This window comes from Hetaerina americana, unplaced genomic scaffold (genome assembly GCF_022747635.1).
Source record: "Hetaerina americana unplaced genomic scaffold, ioHetAmer1.1.p SCAF_15, whole genome shotgun sequence".
Classification (NCBI taxonomy): Eukaryota; Metazoa; Arthropoda; class Insecta; order Odonata; family Calopterygidae; genus Hetaerina; species Hetaerina americana.
The window spans coordinates 4,092,501-4,109,319 of record NW_027286625.1 but is presented as its reverse complement, the minus strand read 5'-3'; the positions used below and the strand labels follow the sequence as shown (position 1 = coordinate 4,109,319).

At 34.7% G+C, this 16,819-nt stretch overlaps 2 protein-coding genes across 2 annotated transcripts in view; one reads left to right on the top strand and one right to left on the bottom strand.

Annotated features, from left to right (window-relative positions):
• Positions 1–16,819, bottom strand: part of LOC139686872 (MFS-type transporter SLC18B1-like) — a 33,183-nt gene that overhangs the window by 4,412 nt on the left and 11,952 nt on the right. Inside the window, exons 2-9 of the mRNA XM_071583946.1 lie at positions 12,163–12,258; positions 11,193–11,266; positions 10,929–11,076; positions 9,856–9,924; positions 7,769–7,890; positions 6,583–6,694; positions 5,853–6,046; positions 599–694 (exon numbers count right to left, since the gene is read on the bottom strand). Of these exons, the coding sequence (XP_071440047.1) occupies positions 599–694; positions 5,853–6,046; positions 6,583–6,694; positions 7,769–7,890; positions 9,856–9,924; positions 10,929–11,076; positions 11,193–11,266; positions 12,163–12,258 (911 nt within the window). The remainder of the gene's footprint in view (positions 1–598; positions 695–5,852; positions 6,047–6,582; positions 6,695–7,768; positions 7,891–9,855; positions 9,925–10,928; positions 11,077–11,192; positions 11,267–12,162; positions 12,259–16,819) is intronic.
• On the top strand, positions 3,351–4,529 carry LOC139686832 (glutamate dehydrogenase, mitochondrial-like). Its single transcript, XM_071583906.1, has one exon. The coding sequence runs from the start codon at positions 3,351–3,353 to the stop codon at positions 4,527–4,529; it is 1,179 nt and encodes a 392-aa protein (XP_071440007.1).

The following is a 16,819-nucleotide window of genomic DNA, read 5'->3' as shown; positions in this document are numbered from 1 at the left end:
AATATTAAGTGGCGGCTCTTCACTTTTTGAAGAGGCATTTGAAAATGACCGTAGAAATGAGACTAATAAAAACCTGATTTTATTTTTCTGTGTAATCTCATGATTTTTTAAAAATGGCTTACTTTCGGAAGTGAACCATGTACAAATATAGATATGAAATATTTGGGAAAAGAAAATCAGTATCTCTGCTTCTTAAGAAGCATGGAAGTGAATACTACAAAGAAATCAAGAGAAAAATTAGAGGAATAAATGATTCAGATTAACACCCAAGATTTTGACATTATCAAATAATGCCATAATCAATTTAAGAATTGCTTACATTGCTTGGTTAAATTCCAAAAAAATAATGACGTTTTCGAAAGTACACTAGCAGCGATTCTCATTAAATATGTGCTATTAATAGTGTTTTGCTATAGGTTCGGCAATAGAATATTTGCGATCATTTTCTTATTTTGCTTTTATAATTTTGGCAATTATGCCTATCCTTATAATTTCAGTTAGATTATTTTTTTAGTTTTACCCCATTAGATAAAATATAACGAGACGTTTAACAAATGGGCTTCAAGAGAAATCGCACTAAATTAACAAATATACTTACAAAGATGTCTGCAAAGCATCTGTGAATGAAGCCACAAGTTGGGAAGCAATTCCAAGACCATGAATTACCAGTCCAAGAATGCTAAGCCACAGCAACCTGTTTAAAATATAAGACTTCATGTGAATGCATGTCTCCCTCTGCCAAACTAGCGGTTTTTAGTTAAAACCATTATTAGCACTATGAACATTTTATGCATAATTTTTGTAAAGAACTGTCGTATTTTTTCAATTACTATGCATTAGTAATATTTGAGAATTTTATTACATAGTATATAGCATATAATAATAACACAATAGTAAATTTTATCCTGGTTGATATAAAAATAATTATATCGGTAAGTTTAAATTAGTTCTCACAAAGTTCTGGAAAATATTTCACGAATTATATATTGGACGTCGCGGATGATAAAGGATATTGGAATTATTCGGAGCAGTAATTTATCACTAGATAACTGAATTGCCTGAGGAAAAATTCATGCGACTTTTGGAAGGTTATGGTCACTTCAAAGATCACCACATAAATGAAACATCGCTATGTATCTGATTCAATTCTAAGTATTCCGTTACTAATGGACCATTGCTTTAGCTTAAGTAACGAAATGGCATAGGGTTAACATAAGTGGAATACTATATGTGACAAAAAACCTCAGGCTCGAAACTTTGAATAACTGTAGGAACCTACATTATGTCTATACAACGTATGGATCGTCGACGTTGTAGTCCAAGGTTTAATGACAAACTTCCTGGATTCCCTAAATCTGATGGCATGCAAAACTGTTTTCCTTCCTTTATAGACTCCATTTGGGGCTGAAGAATGCTAGGCAAATAAAAATTTATACCGTGGTCGAAAAAATGCAAATCTCGAGAAAATAGTTTTCACTTGCCTCGCAAATTTCTAACATTTTACTAAGTGACGAATCAATGAATGAACCATCGGCATTCATGCTGCGAACGCCAATGCTGAAAATATCCCATTTATTGTTGTTCGCCTTTTCAACGGTATTATTTAATGGACACATTTTGACTTTGACTGATTAAAACTTACGCCATGGAAAATACAGTATATTCCTTTCGACCTTCAATACGACCGAGTTTCTCTTTTTCGATAAACTTATCCGTCAACCTGTAAGTTTGGGTTAATTTTGGTCCCACTAATCTAACGTTAATACTAATTATTTCAAGCAGAATTTAGCTAATCCACTGTAGCTAATCATCAAATCTTCCAGAGAAGTCCTAGGAATATGGCTTCCAATATCCCACGGAAAAAACTGTTGTAATTATCTTCACGGGAGAATGAGGCCTCTTATCTGACCCTCACTTTAATTCATGTAGTTTTAATACCTTTGACGGGAGAACAAAATTCGTTGGCCCTGATATAACACTTGTATTGATGGGCTACTCGTAGTTAGATTCAGATCCAGACTGAACTACGGTTATAGTGTATGACTCAACTCGACGGTCGTAAAAACTTGGGCAGCATGCACCATTTATCTAATATCTATCAAGTTTAAAAATTTAGGTATTTGAATGAATGGTTAAAATTTTACAGAGATCACAACTAGGAGAGGCGATAAAATAGACCGTTTTTCTTTTCACTCCGCAGTAGCAAATTTTGCAGTAATTCTACCGACCTTCTCTCGGCAATCTTCAAATTGGAACATAAACTAGATAAGTTTCGATGTAATTTAATTTAAAAGCGGCAAAGGAGTTTTCTTTCCAGATGAGTCCAAACTCGGGAACATTCTGATTTTAGCACTCGTATTTATATGAAGGAGCCCATTCTAAACTGCACCCAACCCTAACCGATTACATAAAAGAAATGGAAGCAATCGATCAAAAACAATTATTGTTAACTCCGCTATCATTCGTAGCCCGTAATGTGTTTATACAATATTGCTTCTATGTAACTTTTTCAATTCCATTTACAGGTTATTCATCTCAGACATTATAATCGTTTAACAATGCCCTTCACATTCTTGGGAATGAATGGCTCGAATAAGAAATTCATTCATAAATCGATCTACGGGCGTAATTATGCAGTTTGCGGTTCATTGTTGATTTTATTTCATTGGGTACCATGGTAGCCGTTCAATAGTTTGATATTGATGTTATTGATGTTATTAATGTCTACAAGGCCGAAAGCACTTTAACGATACACAAGGTACGAACAAATAGTGTGTGAAGATCAGTTAAAAACCCTGTGGTGGGGTTTTAGCGGGTAATTACCACAGCAAGATTTTATAAAATATTATAATTTTGCAAATTTCGAAAGTTCGGTTTTCGTTCTGTTATTCAACATGTGTACTGTGAGGAATTTACTCTCTCGAGGAATTAGAGGTATTTTCAAACGAAAAAACAGCGTGACCATGTTGCCTCAGCGTTCTCTTGCTGACCACGCAATCCCAGATCGCTTGAAGAGTATACCTGAAGAAGTAAATCCAAAGTTCTTCGACATGGTGGCGTATTTTTTCCACTCCGCCTGCGAAATTGTCCAAGATAAGTTAATCGAAGATCTCAAAGATAGAAAAACGACGGATGAAGACACCAAAAATAAGATTCGTGGTATTCTGCAAATAATTGAGCCTTGTCACTACGTATTTGAAACCATTTTCCCACTAAGAAGAGATTCGGGTACGTATGAAATGATAAAGGGCTACCGGGCCCAGCATAGTTCCCATAGAACACCTTGCAAAGGTGGCATGAGATATTCCAACAGCGTAAACGTTGATGAAGTCAAAGCTTTAGCGGCACTAATGACCTTCAAGTGTGCTTGCGTCGATGTGCCGTTTGGAGGAGCCAAATCAGGAATTAAAATTGATCCGAAATATTATAGTGAGGGTGAGCTGGAACGAATTACCAGACGATTCACACTTGAGCTCGCCAAGAAGGGCTTCATCGGACCAGGGGCGGACGTCCTTGCCCCTGATATGGGAACCAGCGAGCGCGAAATGTCATGGGTTTCTGATACTTTTGCAAAAACAATTGGCCACTTGGACATTAATGCCAATGCTTGTGTTACTGGAAAACCGATTAACCAAGGAGGTATACATGGCAGGACTTCGGCCACTGGACGAGGCATTTATCATGGAATGCAAAATTTTCTTGAAAACGAAAAAATCATGAAATTAATTGGATTAGGAACTGGTTTGAAATCCAAAACGTTCATAGTTCAAGGGTTTGGAAATGTTGGCTTTCACACCGCAAGATATTTCAGCAGAGCTGGTGCTATATGCATTGGTGTGATGGAGAAGGAAGGTGGAATATATAACCCTCATGGGATTGACCCACTGCAAGTACAGGATTTTTTTTTGGAGAATGACAGAGTAATAGGTTTTCCTGGGTCTGAACATAGACCAGGAAATGAATTACTTTGTGAGGCTTGTGATATATTAGTTCCTGCTGCATTAGAAAAAGTAATTACATCGGAAAACGCTCATGATATCAAAGCAAAAATTATTGCCGAGGCTGCTAACGGGCCCACTACACCTGCTGCTGATAAGATACTGATTGACCGAAATGTATTAATAATTCCTGATTTATACTTGAATGCAGGTGGTGTTGTTGTGTCATTCTTTGAATGGCTGAAGAATTTGAATCATGTGTCATTTGGGCGACTTCTTTTTAAGTATGAGCACGATTCCAACTATTTTCTATTAAAATCAGTTCAAGATTCAATTGAAAAACAGCTAAGTAGTATAGTTAAGCGTAAGATTCCCATTGAGCCTTCTCCTGAATTTAAGAAACGAATAGCTGGTGCCTCTGAAAAGGACATTGTCCATTCAGGACTTCATCATACAATGGAACGCTCCTGTAAAGCTATCATCAAAACAGCGGAAATTTATGATCTTGGAATTAATCTGCGATTGGCAGCCTATGTGAATTCAGTCGAGAAGATTTATAAGTCATATAGAGAAGCTGGTTTGGCTTTTTGAAAGCTAAAATTGCATCATGATCATCTTTCTTGGTGAGTAAATTTTTATTCTTTCTCAACTTTAACTCACTTTAGATCATAAGTGTTGCAATAGACTATTTTTTAATTTAGTTTATAATGACTAGGTATCAATATATTTCAACACCTATCATGATGGGTGATATATTGATATTTGGATGGCATCAGTTTATATTTTTTTTTACCGATACCATCCCTGTATCTTGCTCTTTACTTTATTTATACGCCTGATACCTACACTAAAGACATGTAGGTACCTTAGTTCATGTGATATGAACTTTCTAGAACTATAAAATTATCAAATGAATTTTAATTGTACTCCTGTATGTTCGACTAGTTTGGTAGGGTGAATATTAAAAAGCATGCTTGCAAAAATATCACATCTTCAATGTGGGAAGGATTGATTATATCCAACCATCTTTTCAAAATTGATATTTATAAATTAAAGTATATTGAAGATTCTAAAACACTTCCTGGGTTTTCTGGATGAGTCATAACTAATGAAAGACTTTAACCAATACTACATTGAATGAAAATGTAAGGTTTGACCATTCAAGTCATTTATCCATTAGTATTATGAAAACTTGTCTGCACATTAAAAAAAATAGTTTGTGCATTAAGTGTCTCATATCTAAATCAGTCTAAGAATGCATTCCTTCATGTAAAATTTATTTTTTCATCATTGCTGATAAATATGATAGCATCACATAAAGCACCAATTTATCAATAAATATTTCACTCTGGGGTCTACCTACCTACTATGAATTGAATTGTTACTGTCCAAAAGACAACTGTCGTAACTGTAGTTGCTATTTTCATATGACATTATGCAAAATACCAAAAGTACAAAATAATTGTTGATTGAAAAGCCACAATTTTGTTCAGCATAGCAGCCATTGATTTAATTATTTTCAGTCTTTGCCTTCATAGGGTGAATTTACTTTCCTACAACTCATACCATTATCTAAAAACTAGACATCTCCTATTAAAAAGAAAATATGATCATCTCATTACAGCTTGATGCCAGGTTATTCCATCAATTTTTCTCACAAATGGTACATCTATCATCTATTTGTTCACTGACCCTTTTCTGTGATGCAGATATGAGATTTTCATTTTTTTGTAATGTACATATTTCTTTGAGAGTAGAGAGTTGAGAAAGTACACAGAGGGGGAGGGAATTCCATGCATTTTCAATTCTCTCATCCTTAGTCAAATTCTAAGTTCTTGCTTAGTTCAATTGAATCTATTGAATACCAAGTTTTTAGCAATTACGTCTGAAGGAATGCTTATTATTTTTACTCACGTAGGGGATGGGATAAAAGGTGCAGGTCCAATTAAAGCAAATCCAACAGACACAAGGAAGCAGCCTGCAATTGTTATTACTTTTGGAGGAAGAGAAGTTCTATCACATATCCAACCAAAACATGGAGCAGTTATTGCATAAGTTCCTCCGTTCACTACAAACATCAATCCTAGGACCACAGGAGATAGCTCAAACTGAAAGGAAAAACGATTATATTTAAGCCAACATGCTACAGATAGAGTGGTCAATACCAAAGGGCCAAATTTAAAATTTAACTGATTGAGTAAACTTGTACATATACTATTTCTATTCCATTTCTGAGAGTGGAAATTGCAAATTGTCAACAAATGTATTAAAATGAAAGATTAATTGTTGCTAAAGTTTAATTCTTACTTTAGAATGGAAGTTAATTCCTAATGTAGTAGGTATGTACTGTGTTATTTAAATATAAATTAAATATTTGTTCAATGTTTATTGTATGCTCATTTTATCTGACTTTATGCTTAGCAAAATAAAGTATTCACCTACCCACAATTCCAGATAAACTTTCTTGAATGCTACTGCATGTTTTAATAATATGTTATCTATGAATTCTTTTCAAAGTTATTGATTTGGTATATATTTATAAAATAAATATTAAGGTGGCATTCTTGGCAATATTTAGGTACCCTTAGATGTTGTAACAATTTAAAGATAAACTAAAAATTACATACAAACAAAATGCATTTACCTGCCTTAGATGTGGTTCCAAAGTGGCTGACAAGAATCCTATACTCACAGATGTTGCAATAATGCTGCATGAGGCTAGTGCCACTCCTGGTATTTTCAAAGCTTGAAACAAACTTCCTATCAATTGGAAAAACAAACATAATGATTATTGGAACAAACTGATCCCCAGACTAATTTTATTGCATAGGATTATTGTTAACATTTCATTCAAGAAGGTAGTAGGTGAACACCCTTCATCCTACTTTCCTTAAAAATTATTCTATCTTACTCTCTAACTCTGCTTATATACTTACCTTTTTGCAGGTAGTAGCAATAACAAAATAATATAATAACAAAAATTGCAACTATTTATAAAAAAATTCAAAATACAATTAAAATGGCTTGAAAGAAAGTTATAAAATTCTTAATGGAAGGAAAGTTTTTGATTATAATGTAAATAGAACAAGGATCGTCCCCTACCATGTTCTCTTGCATCATTAATTTTGCAAAAATGGATGCTGTGATTTCTTGTTTCCAATATGAAAAATCCTTAATAAATATGCTATCCGGAGGTGATAAAATATATTTAAAGTACTAATTTCATGCTAGTTTACATTGCCAGTAATAGAAAAGAGAAGTTTCTTTATTACTCAAATAAAGCAGTATTATCATTTAAGTAAACACAATTTAAATGAACACTCAATGCATTAATGTATCAGAGATTAATTGAAGTAGAGGGCAGGAAGGTTTTGGTCCTTAACATTTTGAATATCCCAACGTGTTACCGATATGTATGCAGTAGGAGGCAGTTATTTCATGACTTTTATTTTCCATGGAATTTCTAGAGTAGGTACATGGTAGGGTTATCTATGCTGTGACTAATTTGTTGTAAATTTGATGACAATTAGTGATATTCCTGCATCCTTGTTGGAAACGTGCCAGTTTGCCAAATGATGGGCAATTGCAAATTTAGAATGACTAATTTCATAAAAGTTCATTTCCATTTCAATCTGTGTGAGAAGCTAAAGGGGTGATATATAGTAAAAGTATGTAAAAATTTTCAGAAATGATAATGGTAAAAGAATATTAAATAATTGCAAGAACTGATCAAAAACTCTCTCAAAAAGGTAGACTTCCTATGGTAATAACCAAAGAATGGTCTAAATGACCGAGTAAAAAGTTTATAAATACATATGATTCATCTTGACTTGCCTGAATGTTTTTCGCTAACATCTGCATCGGAATGCTCAGGAAGCACAAAAGCAGTCATTATAGCTGAGGAAAATAGAGCTGACCCAAGGACTGCAAATGGTGTAGTGTAGCCTCCAATCTAAAAATAAAACAAACCTGATTCAGCCAAAATGAAAAAATGTAGACCCAAATTGGATAAAATAATTTATCTTTCAATAGATTAAATTCTATTTACCCAACTTTCTTAGTTTCAACCAATACATAACTCTTTAGGATGAATTTGGATAAGGAGTGCCTGGATTCAACAAAGTATTTAACTGAAACAATTTTACCCTGTTTTAAGGCTCTAAAATAACAAATAGGATCTGTGCAATGAAAGAGTCTTAATCCTGTAGAGAGCAAAGTGATGAGACCATTGCATACTGTTCTGGAATTCATAGACCTTTCAATAAATCAAAGTATTTTGCCTAGTTTAAAAGTAGGTTTTGTATGGTCCCTAATGACTATTTATTTCTGAGTATCACAGGACATTTTTATTATTTTCTTCATTTCTTTATAACTTCTGCCTGTCTTCATGCTGTCTAAAAAGCCCAATCTCTTCCTTCCTCCAACCCACTTTCCCTGCATTTTTCATTGCAGTCTTCACCATATGACTTCCTTTCAATATTTCCTTCATCCACTTGCCCTGCCTTTTTCAGATATCCCTAAGGGAGAAGAGACTAAAGAACACATGAAAATGAAAAGAACAAAAACGGTGAGGAATACTTGACACTTAAATGCCAAAGACATTTACCAATCAATTCATGTTTTGAATTGATATTTGTGGTGCGTATGCATCAGCACACACAATGGTACAAGCAAAATGAAATCATCATTGGAGGGAGCCAATTGAATACAAACTCTACTGTGCTTTCTTGAAGTAGAAGGCTAAACTTGATGCATCATCCCTTTTGGTGTGCAACCTACCTCAAAATCCATATTTTTTTATATTTAAAAAAAGTATCTTCATTAAAATTATCATCTAACTACCATCACTTATCTTATTTAGGACATTAATAACATTATATTAAATTCGATCTACCAAAGCAAATTTTAAGAGTGCAATTTAGCCTGGTAGATTCATGCATACAAGTACTAAGTGAACAAAAAGAGGCAATTACATGGGGTTCAAACAAGGTTCAAACCTCAGAAGGTGGAAAGAATTTTGGACAAAAGACAAACTTCCTTATTTATCATTACATTCCTTTTCCTTCTATTCCTTAAGTAGGATTGTTATTTTCTTCCAAGGGATGCGGTAGTTTAGTGGGTAGAGCACTTTACTACTGACCTAAGGGCCTGGATTCAATTCTGGGAGATACCTCTGGGCACCCTCATTGTCAACCAAGCTGTGTGCTTTTTCCAGATCTAGATCTTCCTGGAAAACCATACATGGCACAGGGAAAAGAACTGGCTCCCTAATATGATGTGTGGATTTCATACTATTGGGTGTAGTGCAAGTTGAGCTCCACCCTTATCTATCAAATCAACTTTTGAGTTGATATCTGTGGTGGTGGTTTTTTTCTTCCAGTTCATATTCTTGTTGGGCTTAAATGACTTAGTTATTGAAATAAAGCACACTATAGCTGAAATTCGTGAGAAAATTTAAAACAACCCATATCTACATGTCAATTCCAGTGATATATATGATGATAGTGATTTTAAATCTCCTTAGGCCATCGAAATCAGATCATTCCCAAAACTAGGTATGCTCTCATCTTAAAAAATACTTTCTGCATATTGAGGACACACAGCAGGCTAAATAATTAATGTTATTTACCAGAGAAATGTATGGAGCCAATTTAAAAAAAAAAGTGTTCCTGAAGAAAAGAGATATAATATTCCAATTGCTTTGTATCACTTTTTTTTTAAGTTTCTTTCCACCTGTATTACACTCTTGTTATTATGGCAATATTCACACTTGTTACATCTTCCTCACAGAAATATATTTTTTTCAGAATGATTTCTTCAAAGAATCCATTTTATGCAATGGTAGACTAAATATGCTCATTATTCTTATCCAGACAGTATAAATTTTTAGAGATATTAAAAGATGAAACATAATTACCTCATAGAGTGCTCCTCCAACTGTGGGCCCAACTATTAGTCCCAGACCAAAGAATGTTTCTAACGAGGCCTATGTAATGAAAAAGATGCTTATTAGCACAGTACCAAACTAAATTAACCATACTAAAGAAACAAATAAGCAGTTAAATTATTTAAATTAGATAAATTTTAAACCAATAATACCCATGAGTCCCATAAAATGATGTTGAAATCCATTCACATGCACATAGATAAAAAGTTTGATATGTTCTACCAACATAATTGTCAACATTGTTAACTTTGGTCAACAAGGTTGATCAAAGTTTATTGCATTTATAAATCTTGAGGCGGCTCAACATTTCCAAGGAAATTCTGGTTTTACAAATAATGGTATGTAGTTGCCTAAAAAGTATCCAAATGAGGCACCATGCTCTGGTTTGGTACTAAGTCCCAATATCTAGAGTGTAAGTTGGAAGTGTTTTAGGCTACGGAGGTCAAAGGAGGAGGATTATAAGAATAAAATTTTAGGCCAATAAGCTTTAAAAAGGAGGGAGTTGACAACAGGAATGCTGAGTAAGAATGTTAAGTGATGAAAATGAAAAAAAAGTCAGCCTACCCTGCTATGATACTATTTCATACATATATGAATAATAACTTTTTTGGAAAAAAGGTTGTTGAGAGAAATTCAAAGAAAACAAACACAAAGTAGGTCCAGGATTAAGTGGGGAAGAAATGTTGAAGACTGTGATGAAGAAAGAATTTTGGATAAATAAGATAGGGCCCATGAAAGAATTATGCTTAAAAGGAGGTAGGAAGATCCCATGATAAGTTGAAGAGTGTTTTATTTTAGTTCATGATGTTTTTAGTATCACATTAGACAGGGTTTAACATATCACTTCTGATGGCCCATCAAACACCTACATTTATTGGTTAACTGCTATTTACAATAATAGAAGCCAAATATTTTATTCATTAGATTGTATACTCAATGCAGATGGAATTTTCCTTTAATATGTTAAAAATTGAGAAATTTTTAATTTGCCAACATACTTGAACATTGGTAGGAAACAAAAGATTAAATAAGAAGGTACTCACAAATGTTGTTGCCACATTTTCTGGGAATTCCTTGGCAATGATAGCAAATGATGCTGTTAAGAAAGCTGCATTACCCATAGCCTCCACTATTCTAATCAAGAAGGAAAGTGTTATGAAGGGCATATGTCCCTCCACCTTGTCCAGCAGTCTGAAAGGTAATTTCAAAATTTTTGTTTGACCAATGAAAATTTAATTAGAACAATTCATGCATTAACTACTCATTTATATCATTTCAACATAGTTTGATTAAATGTTTTCTCTTACCCAAAAAGTATAGCAGACACACCAGTGGTAAATATTCCTCCATTGAATAGGAACTTTGGTCCAATACGATTTAGCTGTTAATACAATGAAAACTGAATTTAAAAATCCATTTTGAAGTAAAAACATCTGCAGAGCCCTAAAACAGTGCAATTTTAATTGCATCATTATTGAGATTGACAATTTAAAATTTAGAACAAGTGAGTATGTGCCAGAAACAGTGCTAGGGACATTTTTCCCTGATTTTTTAGAAGCTTTCCCTTGGCCCTTTGCTGACTTTAAAATGGAATGTGGAATTGTAATTTTACTTGAACATATTTATATCCTCGCAACTTTGACATAAACTAAAATATCTATTTGGATGTTGAACCAATACTAATATTATTCTGTGTGATTACTTACTTAGCGTGATTATTTTTCAACAAGATAAAATACAAGACCAATTTGAAACTGGAAAGGAAATTAATTCCATTTGAAATTTAATAATTTAACTGATGTACAACATATAAATGACAGGTAAAGAGAATTAGGCACTGGAATACATTTTATACGCTGTCAAAATGATTCCATTGATTCATAATTACACTATTTCTGGAATAATTACTTTATTCACATTAAAATACAATGCTTAGATTGACATTCCTTCACAAATACACAATGTCAAATGATATTTAATTAGGTACATTATATGATTTAGTAATAGGATCCATTTATTTACTTATCATTCTACTTCCCTCTTGGGAAAATTTGAAAATTATTAACTATTATAGCTTATTACAGTACCCTTATTGCAGTGTTCAATTAAATGAATCCAAATAGAAATCCCTTCTTGCATGATAGTGATTGAGCATGTGAACAACTGAGAATCGAGGAAGAAATATTACTTAAATGAGGCCCAAAGAAAATTTACTGACACAATTTTATGATAACCTCTTAAATATAAAATAAAAATGTGATCAATCTGTGCACTTACATGTTTTCCATATATTGGGCTGACGATGAATACAACAAGCTCAAAAATTCCAAAGACAAGGCCATATTCTGTGGCTGTAGACCCTTTCCTTTCAGCCTGAAAAATAGTTTCATTATTAATGTTGGTGGATTTAATTCCTCCAAATGCAGTAGTCGTTGCTGCTGTTGGGTTAAAGATGGATAAAATATATGTATCTAGAAAAATAGAGATTCATCAAGGCTATTTGTTCTGCACTCAAATCCCAGAGGGACCCCAAAATCTAGCCTTTTAGTGTTTAATAAAAAATTATGCAATTTAATGGCACTTGTAAAGGAGTTTCAAATTTATCTATGGTAATTTAGCATTGGACTTGGCATGAGGAGGTGTGAACCATTTTGCTTGCTTGTTCTTTCTGTTTCCCTGTTTGCATGAATTATTGTCTTTCTAGCAGGATGAAAAAAGTATCTTTTGATCATAAACAAATAGCCACCCAATGTTCATTGTGTAGATGCACTAACATTCACATTAATTAATGCACTTCCTCTATTGTATGCACATTCTGGTTGAAATATTCCAGAACTGTTTCTATAATGGAGAAAACATTAGGATAATTGTACTGATGCACATGAAGAATACTGTAAAGGGGACTGCTGTTGATATTATGTATTTAAAAAAATAAAGTGTACTCTGTTTTTTGGGTCCCCATCAAAGCTATGTCGCTAATATCCATTTTAGTTTCATGAACCATAACATTGATTAGAATTCTACCATCAATCAAACATTGTACCCAAAACTGTAATCAATGTCAATTAATATTGTGTTTTGACGACTGCCAGTATGAGGTTGATACATTCAGGCCATAGTTGTTGCTAGTAAGCCAAATACAGTTGTTCACCACTAGAGGATTATCTCCAACTAAATTTTCAAAAATAAATATTATTTAATTTCATGAAACAATTTGAAGGCACTAAAATCTTACAGATTTACTAACCCTTCAACCATTATAATCTTTCCATATTGCTAAAAAAATGTAGAAACCATTGGATTTTAAGGATGTGGACTGGGAGAACCAAAACATTAATAAACAACCAAAATATAGACATAGTATCAATTTTTCAGTAGTTAAGAAATGATATTATCCATGTTAAAGAAATGAGCTAAATCATGAATTACACTGTCATACAACCATCTCAAGGGTAATAAAAAAATAACCGAGGTAAAAACAAGGACAGAGACAATTTTATAATACTATAGCAGTTTCAACTCTCCCTGATGGCTCTGAATGCTGAATGTATGAAGGAGATGATGAAAGCAGGGTTTGAACAGTAGAAATGTAACATCTTAGATCAGCTGAAAGCTATAGGAGAGCCTGGTCGAGGATGGTCACTTGCGTGTTAGTACGCATAATTAATATCTGTAGGATGTGATTTTGTACACTGTATAAGTAGATGAATAAGATTAACTAATGTCACGTTCCCTATACAACCTTGGGTGGTGAAAGGGTTTGTGTGTTTCAATGACCCTGGGAAAAGCAATGATAATTGGTTCTTGTAGTCACCAATGCCAGATAGGTCGAAGATTAGGAGCCAGATGAAAGGTAGTTCGCACAGCATCTGTTCCTTTGTGAGGCGGCTGCAAAGGCACCTGACCCCAGTGGGGAGGCCATTGAGTGATAGTGTCACGTTAAAAACACTATTGAGGAAGGTAATGGGAAACTACCTCAATTAATTTTCTCAAGAAATTATGATAGATTTAAACATGATATCTGGCAACTACTGTCCTCGGGCAACTGGACCGTGTCCTGTCCGGTAAAGGGAGAGGCATGGTCGTCATCACATGAAATAAATGCAGGTAAAATGAAATAGAGAGCAGCAGTACAGAAGACACAGGGGAGGACTGAACCAGTTGGTACAGGGACTAGGAATGTTGAGGTTGAGGACATGGAAATAAGAAAATATAAAGCGGAAATAGATTGAGTAAATAGAGGTACTTTCAGACGTGCGAGGTGAGAGATGGAAGGATAGCGGGGATTATGGGAGCGATAGTTATAGAGTAATATACCGTGGAGGGGAAGGAGCCAGCGAAGGTAAGTAATAGTATGGAATAAAGTAGGAAGTAGCGCGGTAAAAACGGAGCTGGTTTTTGATAGAATAGTATTAGTAGAAGTTCTCAGCCAACGAACTTGGTCAATCGACGAAATAAAATGCCGACAAGTCGAAGATAAGGTCAAAGATGTAGACAGGCTATACGATCAATTAGAGGACATCATTGCCTGTGTTCCTGGAGGGAAATATTTGATTATGATTGGGGATTGTAACACGACAGTAGGTGAAGGAAGAATGTTAGTGAGGTAGGGGATTACGGTTTAGTTTTAGAGTCCAGTAAGAGATAGGATTCAATCACAGCGAACACTTGGTTAAAACACTGCAATAAGCTTAGTTATTCAAGGAGAATACCTGGAGATGCAAAAAGATATCAGTTAGATTATATTATGGTGTTTCACAAATTTGTAACGGCGTGATTGATTCGCACAATTTCCCGAGAGCGGATGCGAATTAAAATCATAATTTATTGCCAAGAAGTGACGTCAGATTCAAACGGATAAAACAGGGGAGAAGGATGAGGAAAAAATATCAAAACTTTATACGGAGGAAAAAGGAGTATCAGCAGGATGTAGATAAAATCACGAGGGTCCTGGGTACATTAGAAGAAAACTGGGAACATATCCAAAAGGGATATCGGAAGCCGCAAACAGGACCATATGTACAGTAAATAGGAAAAACAAAGCATGGACTAGAGACGAGATGATTAGAAAGGTAGACGAGAGAAGGAAATGGAAGAGTTTAAGTGAAATAAGGTGGACGAGAGTACAAAGAGATAAATAGTATACTTAGACGAGAATCTAATTGGGTTTGTATAATAATGATAAGGAGCAGAAGAGGATTCGACCATGTGCTGAACTCTACGGCAAAGAAGAAATAGATGGATTGGACAAATATTGAGGCATAATGGATGGATTCGGAATATAATAGAAGGAAAAATAGAAGGGAAGATTCCACGAGAAAGACCAAGAGACATGTATATAGGACAAATTAAGAAGGGCATAAAACAGAGAAGGTATCAAGGATTGAGGGTATTGACATTAAATAGGGTAGAATGGAGGGCTGCAGTAAACCAATCCTAGGATTAAAATACTGATGATGATAATAATAATAAGACTCGTGTTTGAAGACGCAGAGAAAGGATGTGGACAGTTTTCAACGGAAGGCTGAAATTGGTCCTCTGCGCAGGAAGGTGAAAGTAATTTCAGCATGTTAGAATCTGTTAACCCTATTAAAGTGACGTCAGGATAAGTATTATTGAACCAGGATATATCAGGAGAGTTGTAAATAATCCAGGCCTCTATGATAAAGATAATAGGCCAGCAAGCTTAGATACAGAAAGAGAATGTGACGCGGGATAGCTTAGTTCCAAGCATACTTGATGGTGAGATGAAAGGTATTAAGGGAATTGTAATCAAATACGACCATGAGGGTAGACAATATTCCTGCGGAACTACTTAAAGGTTTAGGAAAAGGTGAGAGGAAGAGTTTTTAATGGTCTAATTCGTAGCATTTATGAGAGAGGAACTTGGCCATAAGGCTTAGTGAGATCAGCGTTAGTTCATATTCCAAAAAAGGGATAGGTAACCATATGTGAGCGCTAGAGAACAATAAGTTTCATTTCACGCGCTGGTAAAGTGATACTCATGATCATAAATGAGAGTGTATAGAGGCAAAAAAACAAAGAGGACTTGAGTGATGATCAATTTTGGTTCAGAATGGGAACGCGTGATGCCGCAGCAATAATGAAGTCTGTAATAGATGGGAGCATCGAGTAAAGTGAGGGGGTAATTGTTTGTTTCGTAGATTTAGGGAGGGCGCTCAATATATCAAAGAGGATAGAATGAATGAATGATTGCAAACAAGTAGGAGCATATAGAAGGGATAGACGACTTATCTGCTAAGCAGTAGGGTCATGAGATGAAGAATTGCGTTGAATTAAAAAGCTAACACAGGCAGGGAACTGACGACGGGGACGTTAAGTACATACGTTAAGAAACGGCTTGTCAAAGCTTTGACTTGGAGCGTGGTTTTGTGTGGCAAGAATACATGGTCATATAAGCTGGATGATAGGCGTAGATTGGGGGTTTTTGAATTGTGGGTATGGAGAAGGATGAAGAAGGTGAAGTGGATAGGAAGGAAAAAAAAAGGAGGTGCTGAGTATGATGAGGGAGAAGAGTGGATTGTTGCTGGAAATCAAAAGGAGACAGGAAATATGGATCCAGAGTATTTTTATTGGCATTGGGATATTGAAGACTGTGATAGAGGGGAGAAGTTAGGCAAGCAAGGAAGGGGTAGGAATCGGATAGAGATTTGGTATTGAATCAAGAGAGGGAGAAAGTATGCGGAATTGAAGTAGAGTTTGCTGTAGTATTAAAAGTTAGCTTGTGCTTTATTAGGAAAGACAAAGAAATTTGTCGTTGTTCAGTGTTTTCATCCAATGCCTATATTAAACGGTATATACCAATAATAATAATACGCGGCACAATATATATTTTAATACTCAAAGTATTTTACCTTTTTACTTCATTCATAAAAATGCGTTACTAGTATGATACGTCCGTATGTGCTGGTAT